This window comes from Parasteatoda tepidariorum, chromosome 3, assembly GCF_043381705.1.
Source record: "Parasteatoda tepidariorum isolate YZ-2023 chromosome 3, CAS_Ptep_4.0, whole genome shotgun sequence".
In the NCBI taxonomy this organism is placed as follows: Eukaryota; Metazoa; Arthropoda; class Arachnida; order Araneae; family Theridiidae; genus Parasteatoda; species Parasteatoda tepidariorum.
Window position 1 is genome coordinate 48,279,166 of NC_092206.1, and position 23,798 is coordinate 48,302,963.

General features: G+C 29.0%; 1 protein-coding gene across 17 annotated transcripts in view; it reads left to right on the forward strand.

The window, feature by feature from the left end:
- Positions 1–23,798, forward strand: part of LOC107452304 (Aryl hydrocarbon receptor nuclear translocator homolog tgo) — a 112,492-nt gene that overhangs the window by 4,726 nt on the left and 83,968 nt on the right. For 13 of the 17 annotated variants that reach the window (XM_071178558.1, XM_071178555.1, XM_043043119.2 and 10 more), the window contains one exon: positions 429–477. In XM_071178558.1, coding sequence (XP_071034659.1) covers positions 429–477 — 49 coding nt within the window. Of the gene's footprint in view, positions 1–428; positions 478–15,479; positions 18,126–23,798 lie in introns of those variants that run through there. The other 4 variants (XM_016068679.3, XM_016068680.4, XM_071178554.1 and 1 more) reach the window with 1 other exon arrangement.

The following is a 23,798-nucleotide window of genomic DNA, read 5'->3' on the forward strand; positions in this document are numbered from 1 at the left end:
TTTATTTGTTATTAATTTTCAAATTTTTTTAACGCTAACATGATATAATTGTTTATTAATATATAAATAAAAAATTTTGCACTTACGACAATTTTTTTATCAACGTCTTTGCATTTCACAGCTAAAGTTTCCACGCACACTTTTCGACATCCGACGTCCTCGGAAAGTTGTTGGCATTGGATGAACGAAACACACTCTGAGATTGTTTTAAAATTCGAATAAATGTTTGTAGTAATAGAAGAGACTTCTATCTTCAAATTCCACACATTTTTAAAGTGAAATAAACATAATACTGAATAGCAGCACTTGAAAAATGCCAAATTCGAATTTGCACAAAGTAGCCCCCGCTGCACAAAGTAGCCCCGAATGACGGTACCTTATCTTTTTATTTATTTTAAAATTAAGTGATTGAAAATTTTCTCTTTTAGGTACTGATACTAGTAAAGCAATAAAAAAGAGAAAACCTGGTATCAAAGAGTATGTATTTATTTATGTGCAATGCTTTCAATATTTCTTTAATTTGTTTGAAAAAATATATTTTTTGTGAAATTTTGTTTGTTTGTTTGTTACGTTGAGCTTTGCATTGATTTTGCTAGAATATGAAACTAGGGGCTTTAGAACCCAGTATCTCTCTTTACTTAATACAGCTCCTTATTCAAAATATGAATTCTCTACCTCTTTATCCATCTGTTACCATTCACATTCGTAAATATTCAATCTATTGATAGACAAAACAAAGAATTTCAAAACAAGAATAGTTTTATTTAAGCAATCAAAGTGAAGGTTTATAATTAGGACTTATCAAGGAAGTACGTATGGAGAAAACTAAAGGTCTTATTTGATACTCAGATTTGTAATAAGTTATACTTTCGGCTTTTAATAAAGAAGAAAAAGAATTACTTTAATATACATTTTTAAAGTTTGGTTATAATTCTACCTCTGAATAAATATGCTGGCTCATAATTTTTTTTCTCCTTCTAGAGAATAATGTGTCTTAGAGGATGCTTCATGACTTTTTTGCATGTCCTCTTTAATTTTTGGCATATTTGATGTGTTAAAGTTCAAAAGCGGAATCACTGGCATGTATTTAATTCACAGTGTTAACTTAATAAAAATGTTAGATAATATAAATTTCAACAAAAAGAGCTAAATTTTAATTTCATTAAAAGTTGAATAAATTTTTAAAACTAAGAATTTGGTGTTATAATTTAGATTTGATTAGTTGTGACTCTGGTAACAGAATTTGCAGAGTCAATCTGCAGCATTATTTTTAAAAATCCTGATTTATTTTCAACCACTACGCAATGAAAAAGATTATTGTTTTAAAAATTAGGATTTATCTAACTTGTAAGCAAAATTTGTAAATATTAGGTATTATAAAAATTATATTAAACTTTATTTAAATTTAATGTGTATTTTATACAATTATAATTTAACTTTGTCTATCAAAAGCAGAAACAGATGCTTATTCTAAGAAATCAAAAGGAGGAAAAACTGTTAAAAAAAAAGGATGGACAGGCAGATGGTAACATTAAATTAAAATCTGTAAAAAGGAAGAAATGATTAGAATTGAATTTTATGGTTTCTTGATTTGCACTTATTTTAAATTTCTTCAACCAAATCATTACCATACTATTACATATACAGTTGACAAAAAAAGTATTAGCACACTAAGCTAATTTAAAATTCTTGCAAGATAAAATAACCAAACTAGGATTTTCTTTACCTTTATTATAGTAAAAACAAAAGTAAGTGAAAATAAAAAGCACACTTGCTTTTACAGAATCTAAAACAAAAAAACATTATTATATTTTTGCAAAAAAAGTATTAGCACACTTAGTGAAACAAATAAAAACATTTTTCATTATCGGTGATTTGCTTTTTAATATCTTGTATGCAATCCATTGGCCTTAATGACTGCTTCTAATCTTCGTGGCATAGATTCTTCTAACTTTTTGGTAATATTTGAGGAAATATTATTGCAGGAATGAATCAATGTAGATTCTAAAGAATCTCTACCCGTAATGTGGTTATTCCTTACTTCTTGATCTAGATGGTGCCAAAGATGTTCGATCGGGTTCAGATCAGGAGATTGGGGGGGAGTGCGTAGCCTTCTTGGTGCATTATAAAGCAACCATTCCCTTGTTACATTCGCGGAATGTTTAGGATCATTATCTTGCTGGAATATATAGGTGTCTTGGAGGCCTAATTTTCTAGCACTGCTTTTCAAGTTACGGCGCAAAACCTCTATATACGATAAAGCTGTCATCCTACCATTAATATCTTCCAAATTTCCAACCCCATTATGCGCCATACAGCCCCAAACCATCACATTTCCCCCACCATGCTTAATTGTTGACAAGATATTTTTGTGATCAAGAGCAGTACCTTTTTTCCTCCAAACAGTTAAAATGCTTTTTGGCCGAAATATTTCAAACTTACTCTCATCAGAAAAAATAACTTGCTTCCAAAACTCCATTGGCTTACTTCGATAGGTCAGAGCAAACTCAAGACTCTTTTTCCTATTAACCTCGCTAATAAAAGGTTTCTTCCTTGGCCTCCTACCCCGAAGACCACTCATATGGAGAACATTTCTAATAGTTTGTGGCGTCACTGACTTGCCAGAAGTTGACGCAAAGTCGTTGGCTAAATTTCGAGCACTTTGAGTTGGATTTCGTAGGGCCATTTTAACAACATGCCTCCTTTCCCTGTCATTTACTTTGACTGGGCGACCAGATCGGGGTTTATTTTTCGTGGATCCTGTTTCTTCCACTTTTTTAATAATGGAACGAACTGTTGAAAAGCTCAATTTTAACTTTTTTCCAATATCCCGATAACTTTTTCCTAATTCACGGAGACATATTATCTTTTCTCGAGTGGAGCCTGGAATTTCACACTTCTTCGGACTCATACTTAATGAATAGAGAAATTCAAAATAACACTGAACGTAACTTAATACTCTAGTCTTAGTACAAGTTATGAATCGGTTTCAGTAAGTGAATATAAGGTTTTATTCTTCTTATCTGTAGTGGTAGTAATGCAATTCGAGTGTGCCAATATTTTTTTTGTAAAATAAAATGTGTTTTTTCTATGGAAATATTTTGTTAACAATGACAGGAATTTTATATTTTGTGATTTAGTTTTCATTTGAAAATTGAGTGTAATATAGTTTAATTGGTAAAGTTAGAACTTTTCGTTGCGTAAATATTTGAAACTATATTGATGTGCCAATACTTTTTTTACCGACTGTACTTTGCAGCTAAATAATTACAAAATACTGAACAGTTAGTGGTTTAAATTTAGAATTTAATGTTAAAAAAGAAAATCAGAAAATTGTTATAATTGAGAAAGGTTAGATTGTCCCACTTCTATCTTCTCTTTTGCAAATGATGTTAGAACAAGAATAAACCTGAGCATGCACCTGTAAGACAATGATGTGTATGCCTTTTTGAAACAAATTTGAAGAAAGAAAAATTATTTAGTATTTTTCAGTATTGAAATGGATATAACTTTTCTTTTTCATTTGAACTTTCATTTAAATTTAATCTCTGAATTTTCTACGTATAATTTTTTTTCAGCTTTTTTTTAAAAAATCTGAGGTGTAAAATAATCTGCTGATCCTGTCATAATCTGCAGTTCCTAGAAGGTTTTTGCTAACAGGGTTGTGACATAGCTCTAAATATTTCTTTGGAGCTTTATCTTATGTTGCTTATACACTAGAGATAAGCTCTGGCTTGTTTTTGGAGGTTCGAGACTGCCTGAGCCAGGAGAATTTTAATTCAAGCCCACCTGAGTTTGAGATACATAGGATTACTTAATGTCTGAATCCGCGCGAGATATATATTGGATAAAGGCCAAAGTTTGTAATCTTGCCACAAAATCTTTGATGTGTAAACAAAGAAATTAGTAAAGTAAAAACTTTTCTATCACTTACCTATGAGAGGAAAAGCAAAGAGAAAAACTGAAACTCCAAGCTCACTAAAACAAAAATTAAAAAAGGAAATCAAAATATTAAACTAAACAAAATTAATTTGACAATTAGTGCTAGCCTAACAAAGCAAAAGCACTGAAAAAAAAGTAGATGGCTGAAATTTTTATATCTTATAAATTTTAAATTTTTTTTATATTTAATAACAGAACCGAAAGGTTTGTTTGAAAGTTGTAAAAAGTTTATGAAAATTTTATCATGAATCTGAGCTCGCCCAAAACCTTTTCTTTGTAAACCAGTCTGTGTCAGGCTCAAGCTGAGCCCATCTTACTATTGTCCCATCTTTATAGATTGCATTTTTATATACAGCCATATTAATCTCCATATTTATTGTTATAATTTGGGTAAGGAAGTATTGTCAAATTTCCATAAACATGTATTGTCACCTGTGTTTTTTTTTCCACTTCAAAAAATATAGCATTGGAGGACTTGTGTAAGTTGGAGTTAGGTGTGCACATTTCAAATCATTGAAGCTGTAGTCATTCTTAAAAAAGTTAGACAGCATAAGCATGTATTGTCACCTGTGTTTTTTTTCCACTTCAAAAAATATAGCATTGGACAACTTGTGTAAGTTGGAGTTAGGGGTGCACATTTTAAATCATTGAAGCTGTAACCATTAATAACTATAAAAAAGGTTCAACAGGTTTGAAAGTCAGATGGTAGAGTTGAAATATTTACCCTTTGTCTCTTTTTATATAAACAAAGGATTTAGTATTAAATTGATTTTTTTGCAATGACTTTCTTTTTTAGTGTAATGAAAGTTGAATTTAAATGAAAAAAACTATCTAAATTAATGTCAGCGGTATTTTGTTTGTTGCTTTTTCATTGAAATGAAATTTTACATAATATGTACTTTAGGAAGTTAAGAATCTGATAGATACAAACGGTTAACCGACAAAGCTAAATTTTGTTAGAATGTTTCTTAAGATATTGAAAATGCTGAATCGATTATTATTTGCTAAGATTTTGATCTGTACTTTTGTAATTTTTCCATAACAGAATTATTTTAAACTAGGATCTACCACCCACTTCTTACTATTGTTAGAGGACAAGCATTTGCTGTTCTTAATAGATCACATAGTCTTAAGCTGTCTGGCATTCTAACAGTACTTGGACATTGAAATTAAATGTCAAAGTAAAGTCATTCAAGAAATAATAAATTTCATTGCTAGTAAAATAAATATTGATATTTTTTTTATAAACGTTTTCTGAACATGTAACCTCATTGTTTTCTTTAAAAATGAATTTAATTTAAATCAGGAAAGGCTGAACTGCATTATAAATATACAGCTATTTTTATGGTGCATGAAATTAAAATTTAGCACAATATGTTAAATGCATGTTTGTCAACAAATCAATTAAAATTAATAATTTGATGCTGGCATTTTCTATTAATACTTTCACTTTTATTTATTTTGTCAACTTGGTCCATTGTCAAAATTTCTATTCAAAAGGGACCTTCTCTCTTTGCATGCTGGGCATCTCACTATCTATCCAGCTGCAGTATCACTACATATTTTTTTAATTGATAAATTTTAAATTTATGAAATATTAGTATAAATAATTGATAAGCTAAATCAGGATACTCTTGCTATTTTCTTGAAAATATTAACATGCAGTACTAAAATTATGCTTTGATAAGGCGTGTTTTACTTGTCCTTAGTTTGCTAACTATTGTGAGTATAAAATTATTAATGAAATAGCTGGTTTAAAATTTGCTGCTGCGCTTAACTTAAATGTCAAAGTAATTCTTTCATTTTTGTTATGCCATTATTGTTAAATATTTTATTACTTTGCTTGTCAAAAGTACTTTTGTTTTAAATGGGCCAACTTAAAATGATTTTTTTTCTTTTTTGCTCAGTGGACTTTTTTCAAGATTTTATACCAAAACAATTGATGTCATCTGAAAATAAATCTGATTATTTTATAATAATTCAAGGCGGACTTAGTGATGAAAAATTGCATTAATATTCTCTTAACAAAAATATGGAATTTATTGTTCATATGAATAGCAAATAGGTGGGTTCAAAACCTATCAACTGCATTAAACTATATGCCAGTATAAATTTTTTTTATATTACTGTAATATTGTTGGAGCTTACCTCCCTGATTTGTAATGACATTCATAGAATAAGCTTTAAACTAAATGCAGCTTTGAACATTCACTGTTCTTATTAACCCAATAGACGCCAAAGCTCTCCCTGTGGTAATATATTATAAATCGATTACAATAATTTTTTTAATGTATCACTAAATATTAACTATAATTATTTCATATTAGTTCTTGTGAGAATGAAAAATGTTTATTCAGTATTCAAATTTTATTATAATGATAGGCATAATGAGAAAATAGTGTTATTTTAATAGTTTTTTTTAACACTATTAAAAATATTTTCACTATAATTGCGGAAAATTTTTATAAGCACATTGAGTGTGATGGCAATGTTATTCAGTTGTTTTTATCTGTCTGATAGTTCTGGGATACAAAGTTTGTGATCTTCTTGCACGCTTGGTGTATGGGGTCTTCTTAGGAATCTAACTGACCATTTGTCTTCTTAAAATATGACCTGCACTTGCAAATCATCCTTTAGGTAAAAGATCTTAAATTATATCACATTCCATGTGTTAACAATACCAAAGTGTCATATTATATGTGTAAACAACTTTTTCAATTCTTCAACTTTATTTGAAAACAAAGGGAGATAAAGAATATAGAGTTACAGGAACAGTTAGAGAAAATAATAAGAAAACTGTGGAACATAGGACAAAATATCCAGAAGAGAAATATCTGTTGTAAAATGGAATGACAACCCATATGGTTTGCATGGCTTCAAATATTGAAAATATAGAAGCTATTGGAAAAACAGAAATATGGTGTCGTACAAAAAAGAAATAAATTTATATTGAAGAAACCAGTATGGAAATTCTAATCGAAATTGATCAACCTAACAAAATATTAAGTATTTCATGATAAAGCAACAAAGTACTATTGTACTTAGGCGTTGATAAAGTAACAAAATTTTCTTATTCCCAGAATAAAGCTAAACAAGCTTGTAAAAGCTTATGGCTATTTAAAACCAAGGCATTAGCTTCTATCAGAAATTAAATTTGAACTTTTGGTAAAACTATATGTTAAAATTAAAGTGATCTAGTTTCATTATGGTGTCTTTAACATTTTTATCTTTATTTTTACATTAAATTTTTAAGTTATGTTTAAAATTAAGAAGTTTTAAAATTTTTAATAAAAATACAGTTATTGCTGAACGAATTGTATCTCATACTATTTACAATTATTAAATATCATGTTTTGTTTAGTAATATTAACAAAAATAACTGCATTGCTTAGTTTATGTAATTAATAGTTTGAATAGTTACCAAAAATAAACTTGAAGTTTTGTTAAAAATTTTGTTTCAATTTCATCGAAAATAAAATGCAGTTTAGGTCTAGCATTGACTTTAAATTTTTTTTTGGAAACACCTAGATGAGTCAGGGTTTCCCCCCCCCCCCAAAAAAAAAAAATAGATGCGTATTTTTGTAGTCTTGTTTTGGAAGAAAAAAGAAAAAGATAGAGCAGTTTTAATGAATGTTAAAAGATTTCCAAAAGATGGCAGCACTGTCAAATCTGTTCAAATCTTGAGTTAGCCTTGTTTTGGAAATTTATGTCATTTATATTTAAAACCAAATCGATCATAAAATTAGACGTTTAATGCGCAACGAAACTAAAGTGTGTTTCAGTGTAATGTTTTTTTTATTTTTTTTTTTTAAATTTTATATTTTATGAATATTATAGGTATAATACTTGAAATTTTATTTTAACTCATAGATGGAGAATATGATAGACAAATTTTTAACCTAAGGCGAAAATTAATGGAAGGATTGAAAAAAATAGTCTTGAAAAACTAGTTATGTCAGCTGCATGAATATTCTCAAACTATATTCCATTTTAGAAATAATTTATACCAACTCTTTGTTTACCAAATTTAATTTACGCAATTTTTCTGACAGAAATTGTTTCAGGTTTGGATAAATATATAATTGGGATAATGAACATAAATTGATAATCAAAATTAATTGGCATGCTCTTAAGATACGTTATTTTGTTAGCAACTTCAATTCTTATGTAAATAACTTGGTAAAAAATAAAGAATTAAAAATCCACATTGATTAACCACATTAATGAGTTGTTAATAATAATTATTATTAGAAATACATATTGCAAGTTATTTGTTTTTATTTTATACTTAACCATTCTGACTGAACCTTTAAAATTCGCAATGAATCCTAAGTTTATACCTTTGGTTTATTTGTTATCTTATTTTTTTTAAACTGTCAAACAGAAATGACATGAAAACAGAAAAGTTGCAAAATGAAATGTTTTTTTTCTCGTAAAATTGCAAGAACTTTCTATTGCGCTTATTAAGGATTAATACAGCGTTTTTTTTCCCTCGCAAATTTATAAATTGGGACGAAACTGCGTCAAAACTTTCAAGTAGTTGTGGTGTTGCCCAGGGATTAGCCTTTGCTTAGCCATGTCTAGAGTGCCTAGGCACTCTAGCCATGTCTAGCCAATACAGGCACTCTAGCCATGTCTGGTCAATATGAATTTCGTACCCGGCCTACACCGACCAGAGTGCTGACGAAAAATATCATCCGTGGTAGACGAATCATGGGTTAGAGTCGCCTTACAGTCAGGCTATCCTGGTAGGTTTTCGTTGTTTTCCTCTCCGTGTGACGTAAATGTGGGTTAGTTCCATCAAAAAGTCCTTCACGAAGGTTAATTTCTCCCAATTTCGGTAATCTCAGCCGGGACGTTTAAATTTTATCTCTTAGTTTCTGTTCTGTAAAGGTTAAGCCAATGTTGTAGCCAATTTATAAATTATTATTTTTTAAATTCAATAAATATTTTTAAAAATATTTTAGTTTTTGAAAATTAAACAATTAATGTATATTTAATTTTTTGATGTTTAATTTGAATATATTGATTTTTTTTTAAATATTGTAATTTAAAATTTTTTATTGAACTGTGTTTTTTATTTTATTACAAATAAAGTTTATGTTAATTTAATTATGAAAATGTTAACCAAATATATTATACTTGTTAAAAAAATAAAAAGCAATAAATTGAAAAGAACTATTTATTACGTAACTAGAATCCCCTATATCTCAATCTTCTTTCTGCCTTTTTTTTTTTTTTTGTAATAATAATCATAATAATCAACCAACTAAATTTCTATTTTCAATGAAATGATTTTCTATGTGAGAAACAGTTCTTTTCAATTTATTCCCTTTTTTTATACGTTATTTATCATAGTATGCTTTTGTTTAAATTCACATAATTGAATTTATTAAAAACTTAAATTTTTTGTTACAAAAAAAAATTTCTTTAAATAATTTTAAATCTTAAATCTCATAGCATCACAAAAGTAAAATTTCCATCATTAGTCTCTTTCAGCTACTGAATACCTGCCATTAAAGCAGTGCGTGTGCTTTTTTAAAAAAAAAAAAAAAAAAAAAAAGAAAAATCGTGTTGCCAAAGGAGACTATAAAAAACAGCTCGATTCGTAGTTTACCGCGTTTAAAAATATATATATAAGCACTTACAGTGGCGTAAATAACGGGAGGCTCATGATCCAGAAATAATACACTGTAAGTTAGGGACTTATGAAGGTTTAATGAACATTTAAATTAACATTAAAAATAGGAAATTTTAAATCGGTCAATTAAATTTTTGACGCACCAAATCTTAATCAATGCAGTTTTTGGTGTCGTTTTTATTAATTAATTTTTTTTTTTTGATTATCGCTACGAATTTCCTAAGTTTTGTAACTCCCAATATTTTAAATACAATAAAATTATGATGCGGTAATTTCGAATTTTTGTAATCACTTTTGAAGCTTTTAATTTGTGTCCATTTCATACTTAATACATCCATCGTGTTTTCGGAGATCGTTGTTGATTTCGAGGCGTTTCTTAAAATCTCGATTTTTATAATACGATATTTAAACGACTCGCTACTTACGAATCGTGCAAATGGTAATCACTTTTGATAAGTTCTATTAGTGTCAATTTTATCGTAAATATACAATATATTTTTCTACAGTTTTTTCGGCACTAGGCATTTTTACATGGTTTTGAAAATCCCGATATTTTTTGCGAGTATTAATACGATACTCGAATCGTACATTTAAATGTCACTTCATTTGTGCCTTTCTCTTCGCAAATCTGAGATTTTTTTTAATTATTTTTTTTATCGTTCTATCAACAGTTATATCTCGGGATTTGGAAAATCCTGATATTTTTAATCCGGTATTATTACAACTTGCGAATCAGGCATTTTATTCATCACTTTTGACATGTTTTAATTGTGCCGATTGCATCATCAATTCATGTTATTTATTTATTTATTTATTTTTTTGCAATTGCTATTACTTATTTCGTATGAACGTATTTATTTTTGTTACAAAGCGCAAAATTCGTATGTGGGTTTTTAAGTTTGTTTACTGTTTTTGAACATTGTTTCTAATTTTTTGTAGCTTAAAAAACCGTTTTAAGTTTTAATAATCATAAAATTTCTTATAATTCACTAAATATAAATGTCCTAAACTTAAAAATATATTGAACTGAATTCCAATAGAATGTTGAATCTAATTTTGAATTATAAAGCGTTTGTTTTATTTTAAATCATTTTAGATTTCATACCATTTCTTTAGTTAAAATATTTAATTTGCATTTATGTTGCAAAATAAAATATTTATCTGTTTTTTCTCATGAACATTACTGTTAATTTTAATTTATTTCAAAATGCATTTTTGTGTTACGTATGATAAAAAAACATCCCCATCTTTATATATTTTTTCGATAAATCTAATTTTTATAAAAAGGAAATATTTTTATTGTGAAAAGTATCAGTTTCGTATTCTTTAGTTTCGAATGAATTTTAATACTTGTAAAACTTTCATTTTATGCAAATATAATACCAAGTTGACTGATAGAAAAGAAAAAAAAGAGAATTAATTAAAAGAATTAAGATAGTGAAAAAATAAATAAATTTTTTTAAAATAATTCAATTTAGTGTAAATATATTGCTAAGTTCACTAATAAAAAGAATTGTGTCTGAAACACTAATGTTAACGTTAAAATTATCATATTTTCCGACATCATGTCCAAAAACTTGGGCACACGGCCCTTCATTTAAAAAGGTTTCGAACCCCTACTGTATAAATTTAAATAATTTTTCTTTTCTTTTTTAAGATATATTTTATTCACAAATAAAAATAACCCTTAACTAAAATTTGAATTTAAATATTGTAGATCAGTGAGTTATTTTCTCGTATTATTAAGATAAATTTCATATCAATGTGGTAAGTCTGTAAATGCATACAATGTTCCAATTTAGTACTTATACTGAATTACGCCTTTCCATCGCAATTATTAATTCCCTATTCGTAATTATAAAAATATATAAATTAAAATAAAATGAATAATAACAAGGGAATGTCTTTTATAGTGTTCTTGTTTCATATTATAATTTTTTTTTAAAATTTATTAAGTCTAAAGATAGGGCACGTTTATAAATGTTGCAGGGGGGGGGGCGCACCTAACTCTATGCACGCCACTGAGCACTTAACTGCGTTTCGTATGAAAATTTCTTTTAATGATTCTAATATATGTGTGTGTATTTTCTCGACCTTAAAACTGAAACTAAATCCTCTTATTATATGTATTAAAAAAATATAGTGAATGAAAGTTTACAAATTGTATTCTAAGAAATGCGCCCTTGGCCTTCTGGCTTTTCCATCGCATCTCTGCTTGCCTCGTGTTTATCCGCCCTCCGCCCATTTTATCCGCCTTATTGGATAGTTCAGTACTAAGAGGTGGAGCTTTGATTGCCTCCAGGTAAGGGCTTTCGAGATAAGGGGACTGATAACAAATTGTATATTCTCTAATTATTGAATTTCTCTTAACTTTTCTTTAAGCAATATTTTATTTTCAAGGATAAAACAATGCAAATACAATACAGTAGCGTTAAGGATATGCTTCGAAGCTTTCTAGCAAAGAAAAAAAAAAAAAAAGAACTTCAGCTTAAATGCAACTTGAAGAATGTTAAACCATGATGAACTATATTTGAAAACTATTTTAAAACCGTCGTTGGTAGGCCGACCCAATTTTAAGTTTATAACTACCAATAATCAAATCCGTTGTTTTATAATTTTGAACTCAATCCAGAAGACAAGAGAACTTCGGGATCAAGTATTGGGAGAAATATTGCCTTCGCGGGGACTTTTTAACTTTTTGATGGAACTAACCGCATTTGCGTTAAATGGTGAGGAAAACCACGGAAACGTGTCATGGTTAGCCTGACGGCAAGGGGACTGTAACCCATGATCTTTCTACCACTGAGGGTATTTGACGTCAGCACTGTGGTCGGTTCGATCCGGCTACTGAATTCGTATCGACCAGTCTTCGCTGGAATTCGGACCTCGGTCACTTCATTGGGAGGCGAGCGCTCTATCCCCTGAACCACCACGGCTCTGAAAACTGTTTTGTCGTAATGAAAATATTCGAACTTCTCAAACGAACAAAAAACTTGTGTTGGAAGAAAAATATTTAAAAGAAAAATCATCAATTCGGTAATCTGCCTGGATAAAAGTTATTGCAAATAATTTTCAATTTTTGTATATTTTAAAAAGCCCAAACAATACAGCGTTAAAGTAATTTTTTCAACATTAAAAAGTTACATCAAAAACGCTTCATTTTAAAAAGAACTGAGGCTTTTCTTCATATTGATTTTTTGTTATATTTTTATATTCAGCAAAATTCGCTTTGGCAAAAGAGAGATAAAACTCAACATAAACTAACAGTCATGTTTAACTGTTAAAAACCTACAACAGTTATAAAAGTAGCATATCACTCGTTAAAAGTATTGTTTTTATAAGACGCTGAACCTTCACAATGCTTGTCTTTAAAGCAATGCTAGGGGTCGTATTCAGGGGAAAAATTATAGCAATGCATCTTGCTGGACACATGTCACCAAATATGATTTCTTCTGACCTGTTAAAAAAATTTATATCCTGACCGAGCTTTTCCAACTAATTTAATGCATTTGATCAGTCTATTAATATTACTTTATCTATTATGTTTATAGGAATACTTGTACTGCTTTTATTGAAAAAGTGTTGAAAAGTTTATGTTTATTAAGTGGGTATTTTCTTCTGTTAGCTAGCATTTTTATCATATACGTATGGGAAACGTCATTAAACATCAAAAGTACTGGAAATTGTCTCCTGCTGTATGTATGCTTCTCGCTTCTTCACTGCGCGATTCGCTTAACAGGAGCTGCATGATCTCCACATTTTTATCACAATTGTATTATGCGGAGCACATGTCACTTTTAATTAGCATATATTTTAAAATTATTTCTTTTGCATTTTATGACGAGTTCAGCGCCATCTGTACACCAACTTGGGGAAATACGCAAAAAGTAAAATCAACAATAAGGAGTCCAAACTTAAGGTCGCACTCCTGACCAAACTATTTGGACCATATTTACCAGATTTCCCTTACCCTCAAACTTTGAGGGTAAGAAATTTAAACCAGTCTGAAAAAGGATTGTCTATTCAGAGAAAGTACCTTTTTGTGTCTGATTTCGTAACTTAATATATAGTCCGCACAAATTAATTTTATTTATTTATTTTATAACCGTCGTTGAACAGCCGACCCGATTTCGGTTACGACTACTTATGTAATACCCTTTTGGTCATGGGCCCAGTTTATTAATTAATTAGACAAATTTATTAGTATATTAAGGTCCATTTGAAGTTGGGTCCTAGCACGTGAAAATCTGATCATTGGATCAAAAGTTATTCAGGGCGTTTTTCTCGCTCTGTACGTGTACTAACAATATAGGGCTTTTTTAAAATTCGGTTTCTCGGGAACTATCTCAGCGATTTTTCTCAAATTTTGTTTTTTTGCTTTGTAAAATTACATTCTTCAAACTGATGTAAAAAATTTAATACCTTACAATTCAAACCTTTTCCGACTATTTAAATAAAATAATAGGAAATAATAAATATTTGCTAAAAGTTATTTTTTTGCTTGTAATTATCTTTTAATAAATGAATTTTATAATTGTGTGTAATTTTTTTAAATTGGCTTTAAAAAGTTCTCGAAATATGTCGAAAAATTCTAAAAGTAAAATTAGCATTCTGGGGTCCAGACTTGGCCAAACTTTGGGGACCATGTTTCCCACATTTCCGGCTACCCACTACCTTTTGGGGGTCAGAAATTCAAATCCATCGAAAAAAAAAGTATGTTTTTTCAGAGAAAGTACGTTTTTCCGTCTGAGTTCGTAACTTAAAATACCGTTAGTTAATTAATTAACATATTTTAGTTTCAGGGTGGTCTTTTTCTTGTGCACTGTTACTTCAATTATTGATTGGAAAACACATATTGTTAATTAATGTTACTTTTCAGTGGGGATTTTTCATTGGAATCATCGTTGGGTCATTTTTTCCTTCAGTTCCTCGGTTGCATAAATTCAAATTTGAGCTACTAAAAAAGTAAACCCTATGTAGGGCTGATTTTCAATACGATTTATGTTAACTTGCCCAACAAAGCCTAAACTTTTAAGGAGAACATTTAACTCTGTATAACTATAAACTATTAACTGAGGTTTAGCCACACCTATGCCCCAGCACGATTGAAAATTTTATAATGTTTTAAATGTTGATGTGTTGAAATTTTATAATGTTTTAGAATGTTTTAAAATAAGGTTTCATACTTAATTTTATCACAAATGCATTTCATGCGCAAATAAAAATAAAATTTTTTATTAAATAAAAAATAATTTTATTTTTGGAATTGAACTTTTTTTTCTGTTGTTGGGTTATCCTCAAGTATCACAGCAAACAGTTTAACATTAAATACTTTTGCAAATTTGAAAGACAAACTTCAAATATTTTAAAAAAGGATAGAATTTCAATCACCTTAGTGATTTTTACTGATAGTAATAATTTGATAACTAAGCTCGATAGAGACTGAAAGACTCTTTACGGCGATAAATTTTTTTCTCGGTTCAACTTATGTCCTGTTGCATTGTAAATCTTAAAACCATAAGATTTCGGTTTCAAGATATCATGATTAGTACGAGAATATTACAATTGAATTGTTACTACTTAATAGCATATAAATACCACTTACCTGATGAAATTATCTAAGTTCTCTTTCCTGTCCGATAATATTGCACTTCAAAAAAAAAAAAGTCTGCTATATTGCGAAAGTTTATGAATGTTCTGATAACTGAAAAAATCTGTACTCAACCCAAAAGAATAAAATCTGTATCTGTATCATTAGTTACAGATTTTATTTGTTAACAGAAAAAATGTCTCTTTCGACTGATTGCGATGTAGTTTAGCAGTAAACTTCAGCACTTTTAGAGAACAGAAATTTTCCGTTGGAAAGCTATAGATTTATGTATTTTGTTTTTTAACTGAAATTTTTTAGTGTAGTTATGATTATGAATTCTATCCTAAATTTTTTAAATCTTATATTTTGACCATCACAGGTTATTAATTACTTCTTTATATGATATTGCATTCTGTTGAGTCAATAAGCTTTTTATTCTTCAGTTTAGAAAGACTTTTTTTTTCTCCTGAAACATTTGATTTGTGTCTCAGTTGTCGCGTATCACTGATGTCCTCTTTCTCTAAACAAGGATGTTCTGTTATACAAATACAAATAGCCTACTTGATATCCTTTTTTGAGATTTTAACTTTTGATAATGAGTGTCGCTACGTGATAATGAGGGTATTATTCAAATAAATAAAATGACCTCTGCTTTGTACGAGTTGCCTTTAACTTAAAGCAGGTGGTTTGAGTCTTATTGATTTCTATGAATTTGTATATGGCTGCATCATATTTCTTGAAGTTTCATCGTGTGTAGACTAATGCATTAATTATTGTATTTTCTTCAATATCTCTGTCATGTTTTACGTTATTTACTGTAAAATATATTACATGAATCTGTATTAGTTTTAAACAGGTAATTAATAGGAAAAACTGGTATTATCTTTGGATTTCAAGATTTAAACGTTAAATTTTCCTGCTAGAAATAGAAATTGAAAAGTAATTTTTAGCAGTTTTAGTAGGTGTGAGAATTTTTTTTTGAAATTGTAAGTTGTTTTAAAATATTCGAAAGTATTTCCGAAAGTATATTAATTAAAGAATTTTTAAAACTGTTTGAGAAGCAAGTAGTACAGTTAATACAAACTGTTTGCGATTGAACATTCGAGGAAAATTTTGAAGTATTGAATTTTGCAGTGAAAACCTACATAATAATATTTTGCTTTATTGTTTAAGACTACTAATATCAAGCAAAATGACTGGTATTTAGTCATTCTGTGTGTGTGTGATGCGTTCCAATTCCGAATTAAGAATTTTGATACCAGAAGGACAAAATTCGAAAAATTAATATAAAATAGTAATCCACATATAGACTAGTAATTTTGACTTATTTTTCTAAAAATAGTTTAACCTTACTGCCGTTCTAGTGCTAAAGTATTAACTTTATAACAACTATAAACTCCTTACAATTAGTTACTATCCCTTAGAAACATAAAGCATACTAGTGCATTAGCAATTGAGTTTAGTAAAATAGGTTAACTGACGTTTTAAGAACACTCTATGGAAAATAAATTTATTTCAAGTTCCTATTCAAGCAAAGCAATTTTTAATGAATTTTTTGTTTTCTAAATAGTTTCTCTGATGTTTGAATGTGTTCTATGCCTGATTCTTTCTTATTCAATGAAATATCACATGATAAATTTTTCAATTGGGTACTTTCAACTAATCACATGATAGTGTCGAGTCACGTGCTTGTGCATTATCACGTTGAATCAATTTTCGTATCAGATTTAATTGGATACTTGCAAGGGATGTCACGCGTGTGTGTCGAACCCGATTTGCTGACCCACGCGTGATGTCGCCTTCAGTTATCCCAATTGTTATAAATTATTTCTTCCAATTTTTTCAAACCAATACTACTAAAGATGAGGGACACATCGTGAAACATCGCATTAACGATATTTTAAGAAATATTTACATGATATATCGTAAATACCATTTCTTACGTTAAATTAAATTGCATGTGCGATAATTATCAGTAGTGACTCTATGATCATTATCAATTCACGATCAATTAAGAGTCACGATCAATTAAGAGTGCGATTGTATTGCGAATTTAACCGATAGAGACAATATCGATGATAATATAGCCTGTATTATTGATAACGGCAATTATAGATCACAATATTATCGTGAGTTATCATAAATATCGTTTGTGCTAAGAGTATTAACCAATATAATGTAATTAAAATTGATGTCGTGATTTATCCTTAAATATAACGATATATCGCGATATTGAAATTTTGGTATCCCCCTGCACAAAAAATTACTATAATTATTAAAAAATATACAATTTTACTACTTAAAAATAATACAAAAAACAGTTTAATTTAATAAAATCGCAAGATTAATTGCAATATTTTTTTTCCAAGAGGGAAGGAAAAAAAAAACGCGTGAACTTCATCTGTGGCTATTGACCTTTTAGACACATGTGTAATGAATAAACTAAGTAGTTGAGCTACAGACCTCCGGCCGGAACTTTTTGTTTCTTTTATTACCTACCTGCCATGTTGAGGGCTATAAACAATAAACTTGCAGAATGTGTTTGTCCCCCTTGTGGAAGAGGCGCCGTGTTGCGGTGGTGGATGTCTGCTTTAGGAATTGGGATGTCCATTCAGTGAGTGGTGTTTAATGAGAGAGGGATAGTAGTGATTGTGTAGTTATGTTTTCCGCTTTTATCAGTGATATTATTAGTGATTCTTTTTGGAGTGCATGTGGTTGGTTTTGAGTGTTTATGGAGCTATGTTGATTTATCAGTATCGAACTTATTTTGTGTGATATCACGGGTCCGATCATGTTTGCATACGCAGGGCCCCCGCACTATACACCCCCAACTACCTACATCGCTCCTACTGTGGGGACCATGCCTAGTGTGGGGGGCATGACGGGGGTGGCCCCGGCCGCTGCCCAGTTACCGGGGTCAGCCTCCCCCCACAGTAAGAGACGAAGATTTGTGTAAGTATTTTATATGTTTATATTTTTGATAAAGCTTGTTTGTAAACTCATTTTCGTTCGTTGCTTGTTTATAAAGCTGTTTAATTTATGTTTCAGATTTTATAGTTTTATTCTTCAAAGTTTTATTTTAGAAACAGTTTCAGCGGAAACTTTCATTGAGTTAATAATTTTTTAATAATTAATTTAAATAATTTTTTGTTATAATTTTTTTTAAAGAGTTTTATCTATATTTAAACTCTGTTGAATCTGGAATCTGCCGAATCTATCTAATTTAAAACTAATCTTCATGTGCCAACGAAGTAACAGTTGACGTGATCTTCTAGCTTTTTGCCCAGAATATTTGATATAGAGAAATTAGCTAATGACATTGGATGGTGAAACCAGTTTCAAATTTTCCTTATTAAAATATTCATTTTTGCATTTATTTTCTGGTAAAGCCTTAAATCATATATTTTTTTTAAAAGGTTGATTTTTTTATTTAATTAAAAAAAAGTATGATTTTTAAAAAAATAAAGCGTTAAGATTTTTTATTTAAAACAGATTCTATTTAAATCGGATTTTTTTTAAATTTTCATTCGATGTCTAGTGGCATTTAAAGAAATTTGTTACAACGATACAACATGTAATATAATTGCAAAGTGATAAATATAAAGTAATAAATATAAAGGAGTAAATGTTGAATTGTACTTTAAAAGGTTAAATGCAAGCGAAATTTTAAATATTATCTAATATCCTTTAATATTTCATTCATATACGCTTGTAATAGAACAATTTAAATATCGCATTATAAAATTAACTATCTGTTATTATGAATTTTTAATCAATTTATGAGAATATGTACATATTTATTGGTTTACTATTTATCACCAATTTAAGTCACATATATAAAGATGAAAAGGAATAAAATGAGTAAAATAACTGAAAAAACATATTCTCCGCAACCAAATATTTCTTTAAAAAACAGTGTGAAGAAAGTTTACCTTTTGTAATATTGAATATAAGTGATGAAAACTTCACTTCGATTATAATACATTTAACATTCTTTTAAAAATAATTAAGGAAGGAAATTAATATGTGAAAGAACTATTTTTCTGAATTTTTCATCATCCAATTTATTTCTAATTTCTGCGTGTACTAAACCATGCACAAAAAATAAAAGTAAATAGATAAATAAATAAATAAATCTTGGATCTAATAATAAATAAATAAATCTTGCAGAGACTGAAGTTAGCAACTGCTTTACTGCTTTATTTTTCTGTTACTTCTAAAAATTATAGTGTCTATGTCTTCCATTAAATAGGAGATGTCTGAAATATAACACTTACGCGAAAGATATACGTAGAAAGGATCTGTCCTTGCAATAAATTTCATAATCAATTATTATTAAATAATTAGAATATTTTTCTTCTTTTCATATTTATATAATTTTTAACTCCAGGTATTGTTCATCAATCAAATAAGCTAGGAAAATGAAGTTCTATAACTTGGTTGTTGATTAGAAAAAATAAGTTTTTTTTCCCGTATGTTGTGATTGAGTTCGTATAATAGTATGCTCAGTAGTCGGAAGCAGCACTACTAGTAGCGAAACTACTTTCTAATCTATACTTTTCGTAGTTAGTTGTGTAGTGTAAGACATGAAAAAAAACCAAAAAAAAAAAAAACGNCTACCCATTAAAAACGGTAGTTTGGAGCGATTCCTGCCAATTACTTTTAACTTTAGTTTAGTTAAGAACCAAGGTTCAAACCAACTAATTTTTCGAATCTATCTGGTGCAATTGTTATAGTTTGTCTAATGTAAGAACTCCCCTATCTATTCGTTTGGGCTCGTGGCGGTGACTATGGTAACGAGGTGTCAAATAGAGTTGTGTGTGGGTTCACTGTTTAGTACAGGTTTTGGTCAGCGAGAGAAGGGAATCTTTCTCTTAGGTCTATTGTGTTAACCCTAGAGTGAAGAGAAGCTACCCTCTCTGAAATGCGCTATTCTTGTTTCCATAGCAGCAGATGGCTTCAGACTTTGTGACAATGGGAATTCTTACCGTAGACAAATTATACACACATCCCTCAATAGACGCAAGAAAAATGTGCCTGCGCCCGAGTACTCATTAGAATTACGTCTAATGCTCCAAAGCAGTAACAGTAAAGAAAAAAAAAAATGTTTCAATTAATGTTTTTTTTTACTCTTCCTCTTAACTATTGTATTTCGCAATTTTTAGACTTTTATTTGTTTGCTATGACCAAAGTGATTAATCCGCGAGTATGTATAGTAGCAATTATGTTTAATGACTATTCTTTAATCTAGCTGTTATAGATAATGACTAATATTTTATCCAGCCTTTTCAAATATTAGTTAATTAGCCATGCTTGCCAAATACACTCCATTTTAAAATAATGTGAATATGATTTCAGTGAAAGGGAACATATTTTGCTATGTAATTTTCGTTGTACTTAATTTCTCTAAGGAAATGAAAAAGCATTTAATACTTAACAAAATTGTAAATGTGCATTTGAAAATTTCATAGTATTTCTAACATTAAATATTCGCTGAAGAGGATGGCATGAAAAGTTGATAGTTAAGAGAATGAATTAGTAAAAAATGGATTAGAATAACTAACTGGCTCATATAAATATGAATAAATATTTCTTAAAATTTCGATGTATTATTATTTGTATTTATTTCTGCTTAAATAAGCCAGTTTATTATTCGAAACCTCTTTAAGCATGGATTTAAATTCTATTCTGCGAAATTTGCCTTTTGATAGTAGAGAATACATTTCGAAAATTAATCATTACATTTAAAATAAAAGTTGTTGTAGTTTACTACATTAATAATAAAATAATTGTAGAAGTTGTCAGTTTTTTTTCTTAATTTTTCTGACCACTGAGTATGATAATAACAAATGTAATGTATGAAATAACAAATGTAAATTTAAGTTCTGATGCTACTGAGATAAAAGAAGAAGGAATTAATTCTATTGCCGCTGAACATATGAAAAGGTTTCCTTTCTTCTCAAAAATACGTAAATTTATGGATGCAGAATGTATTCTCAAAAATACGTAAATTTATGGATGCAGAATGTATTTAATATAAATGAGTAATATGTTTAAGTTGTATTAAAGTTAGCTCAAAAAAAGATTTTTTAAAAAAAAAGAAAAAAATCCTAATAATTTAAATCATGATTTCAATCGTCAGCTAAATCAAACTGATTTAAATTGGCGAATCTTGTTTTCTTGGCATTTTTAATCACCCACTTAGTTAAACATCAGTTTATAAAATAGTAAACTGAGTAAATAGTAAATTTTTTTTTATAAAATTCGAGTTTTATCACTTAATTATTCAAAAATTTATAAAACTCAATTGTAATAAAATTAATAATAAAAATTTTATTGTAACAGACATTACATTATTAATATACATTCTGATAAAGTTTTAATCACATGGGTTAATAATTGTAATTATTTTTTCTTTGAATATGAACTACGCTGTTTTGAGAAATCATTTTTAGTTAAGTAACGCTACAAAAAACGTTATTTTCATATTTTTTTATGAGTTAGTATCTTTTTATGCGTTTAGAAAATGTTCTGAAATTTGTATGCGCATTGCTAAACTATTACATCATTAAAAGAATATCCAAAGGGCACCAGTTGCATTTGTCAGTTAATTATCAAAATTTGACACGTGTGTGAATTGCTTGCAAACTGTATTGTATGGATTGAGCTATTCAATTAATTGCGTAAACCGATCGAATTAGGTTGTGCTGTAAACTGCTCTCAAACATACATTTCAGTTTCTCCCAAATCGTATATAAAACACAAATTTTTCTAAGATTTTAATATTTGTCGCAAATGTTGGAAATAGGAACCGTAGTGTCTCGGGGGATAGAGCGTTCGCCTTCCGATGAGGTGAACCGGGTTCGAATCTGAGATGGCTGGTCGATGCGAATTCCGTACCCAGCTTGCACTGACTGCAGTGCTGACGCAAAATATCCTCATTGTAGACGTATTACGGATTAGCGTCCCCTTGCCGTCAGGATAACCGCTTAAGGTTTTCGTGTTTTTCCTCTCCATGTAACGCAAATGCGGGTTAGTTCCACCAAAAAGTTTTCCACGAAGGCAAATTTCTCTCAATATTTGTTTCCGGAGTTCTTTTGTCTTCTGGATTAGGTTCAAAATTGCAAGACTACGGAGTTGAACAGCGGTTGTAAACCCAAAATTGGGTCGGCTGTTCAATGACCTAATTATAAAATTTATAAGTTATAAAATTATGAAATAAAATCTTGCCAATGAGCTATTTTAGTTTAGAATTTCAAATAAAGTAGGGCACCAAAGGTTAAAAATGTTGATTCAGACAATTTTAGCTATGTGCACTTAAAATAGAAATCGATATTAAAACTCATAATTAAGTTTTTTTAATCTAAAAATACTCGTAACCATCTTAACCCGTTCCGGTTATTTGATGTCACCTTCACCTAAAAAATGCTTTTTTTTTTTTTTTTTTTNTTTTTTTTTTTTTTTTTTTTTTTTTTTTTTTTTTTTTTTTTTGTTGTTGCCAAGACAGTCTGAAATCATCCATTTTGAACCACTAACGCAGATAAGTTGATTTACCTCCAAACATTTACGGACCAGAAGATATTATCATTTATTAGATATTATCATCACAAATTGTTATACAGTAGGGAACCGATTATCCGGAACGATCGGGACCAAGTAATACACTAATAATTATTTCCAAAATGATGGTAAGTATCCAAATGATCTTTCAAAATAGAAAGAAAAATCTTAAAATCTTATGAGGAAAATAACTTTTTTTTCAAAAAATGGCGGGAAAATTTATTGAATTTCATTCCGGTTTTTTGGTTTTCCGGTTTTCTGATTTCCGGATAACGGGTTCTGTACTACAAAGAAGTTGTGAAAAAAGAAAACACGTTGATGCGCTGACAATGATGATTTTCCGAACATTTATAAACTAAGTATCGTAAGATATTATCAAGTACACTACCCATTAATAAAGAAAGCAGTCGAGAATAAGATATGTATTCGTTCATTGTTTAAGTGGTGTAATCATTATTTTTAAAATTTGTAATTTTTTGCCCAATTGTAGCAAATATCTTCTACAGTAAAAGTGAAGAGTTTAAAGATTGTACCAACAATAAAAAAATAGATAACAGGGACTGAATATTTGTTTTCTTGCACATCATTTTGTAAAAATCTATATTTCAAAAGTCATTGACAAGAAACCAAATTCTGTGTTTTAAAATTCATTAACAAGATAATTAACTTTTAAAATTAGATGACCCATAGACTCATGGCTCAAAGACATAAAAAGATAGTGATTTGGATAATTTCTTTTATCTTTCAAATTTCTGAGGTGTATTAATGGTACATGTTATTTCTATCCCTTCATAAAAACTGAGTGTTTGTAACAAAGCATATGTAAAATTTATTACTTCATTTGATCAAATGATATTAACCAAAGCAAAATTTTATTATATCTTCATATGAAGTAATAATATAAGTTAGCGGATTAAAAGCAAATATGAATTCATCAACATTATATTTCAATATAATCTCGTGGATAGTATATTAAATTTCGTATAGTAAAAGTATATTAGAATTCAGAAGATAATAATTGTTTAACTTCATTGTTGTTAATCATAAATCGAGCTAATTAATTCT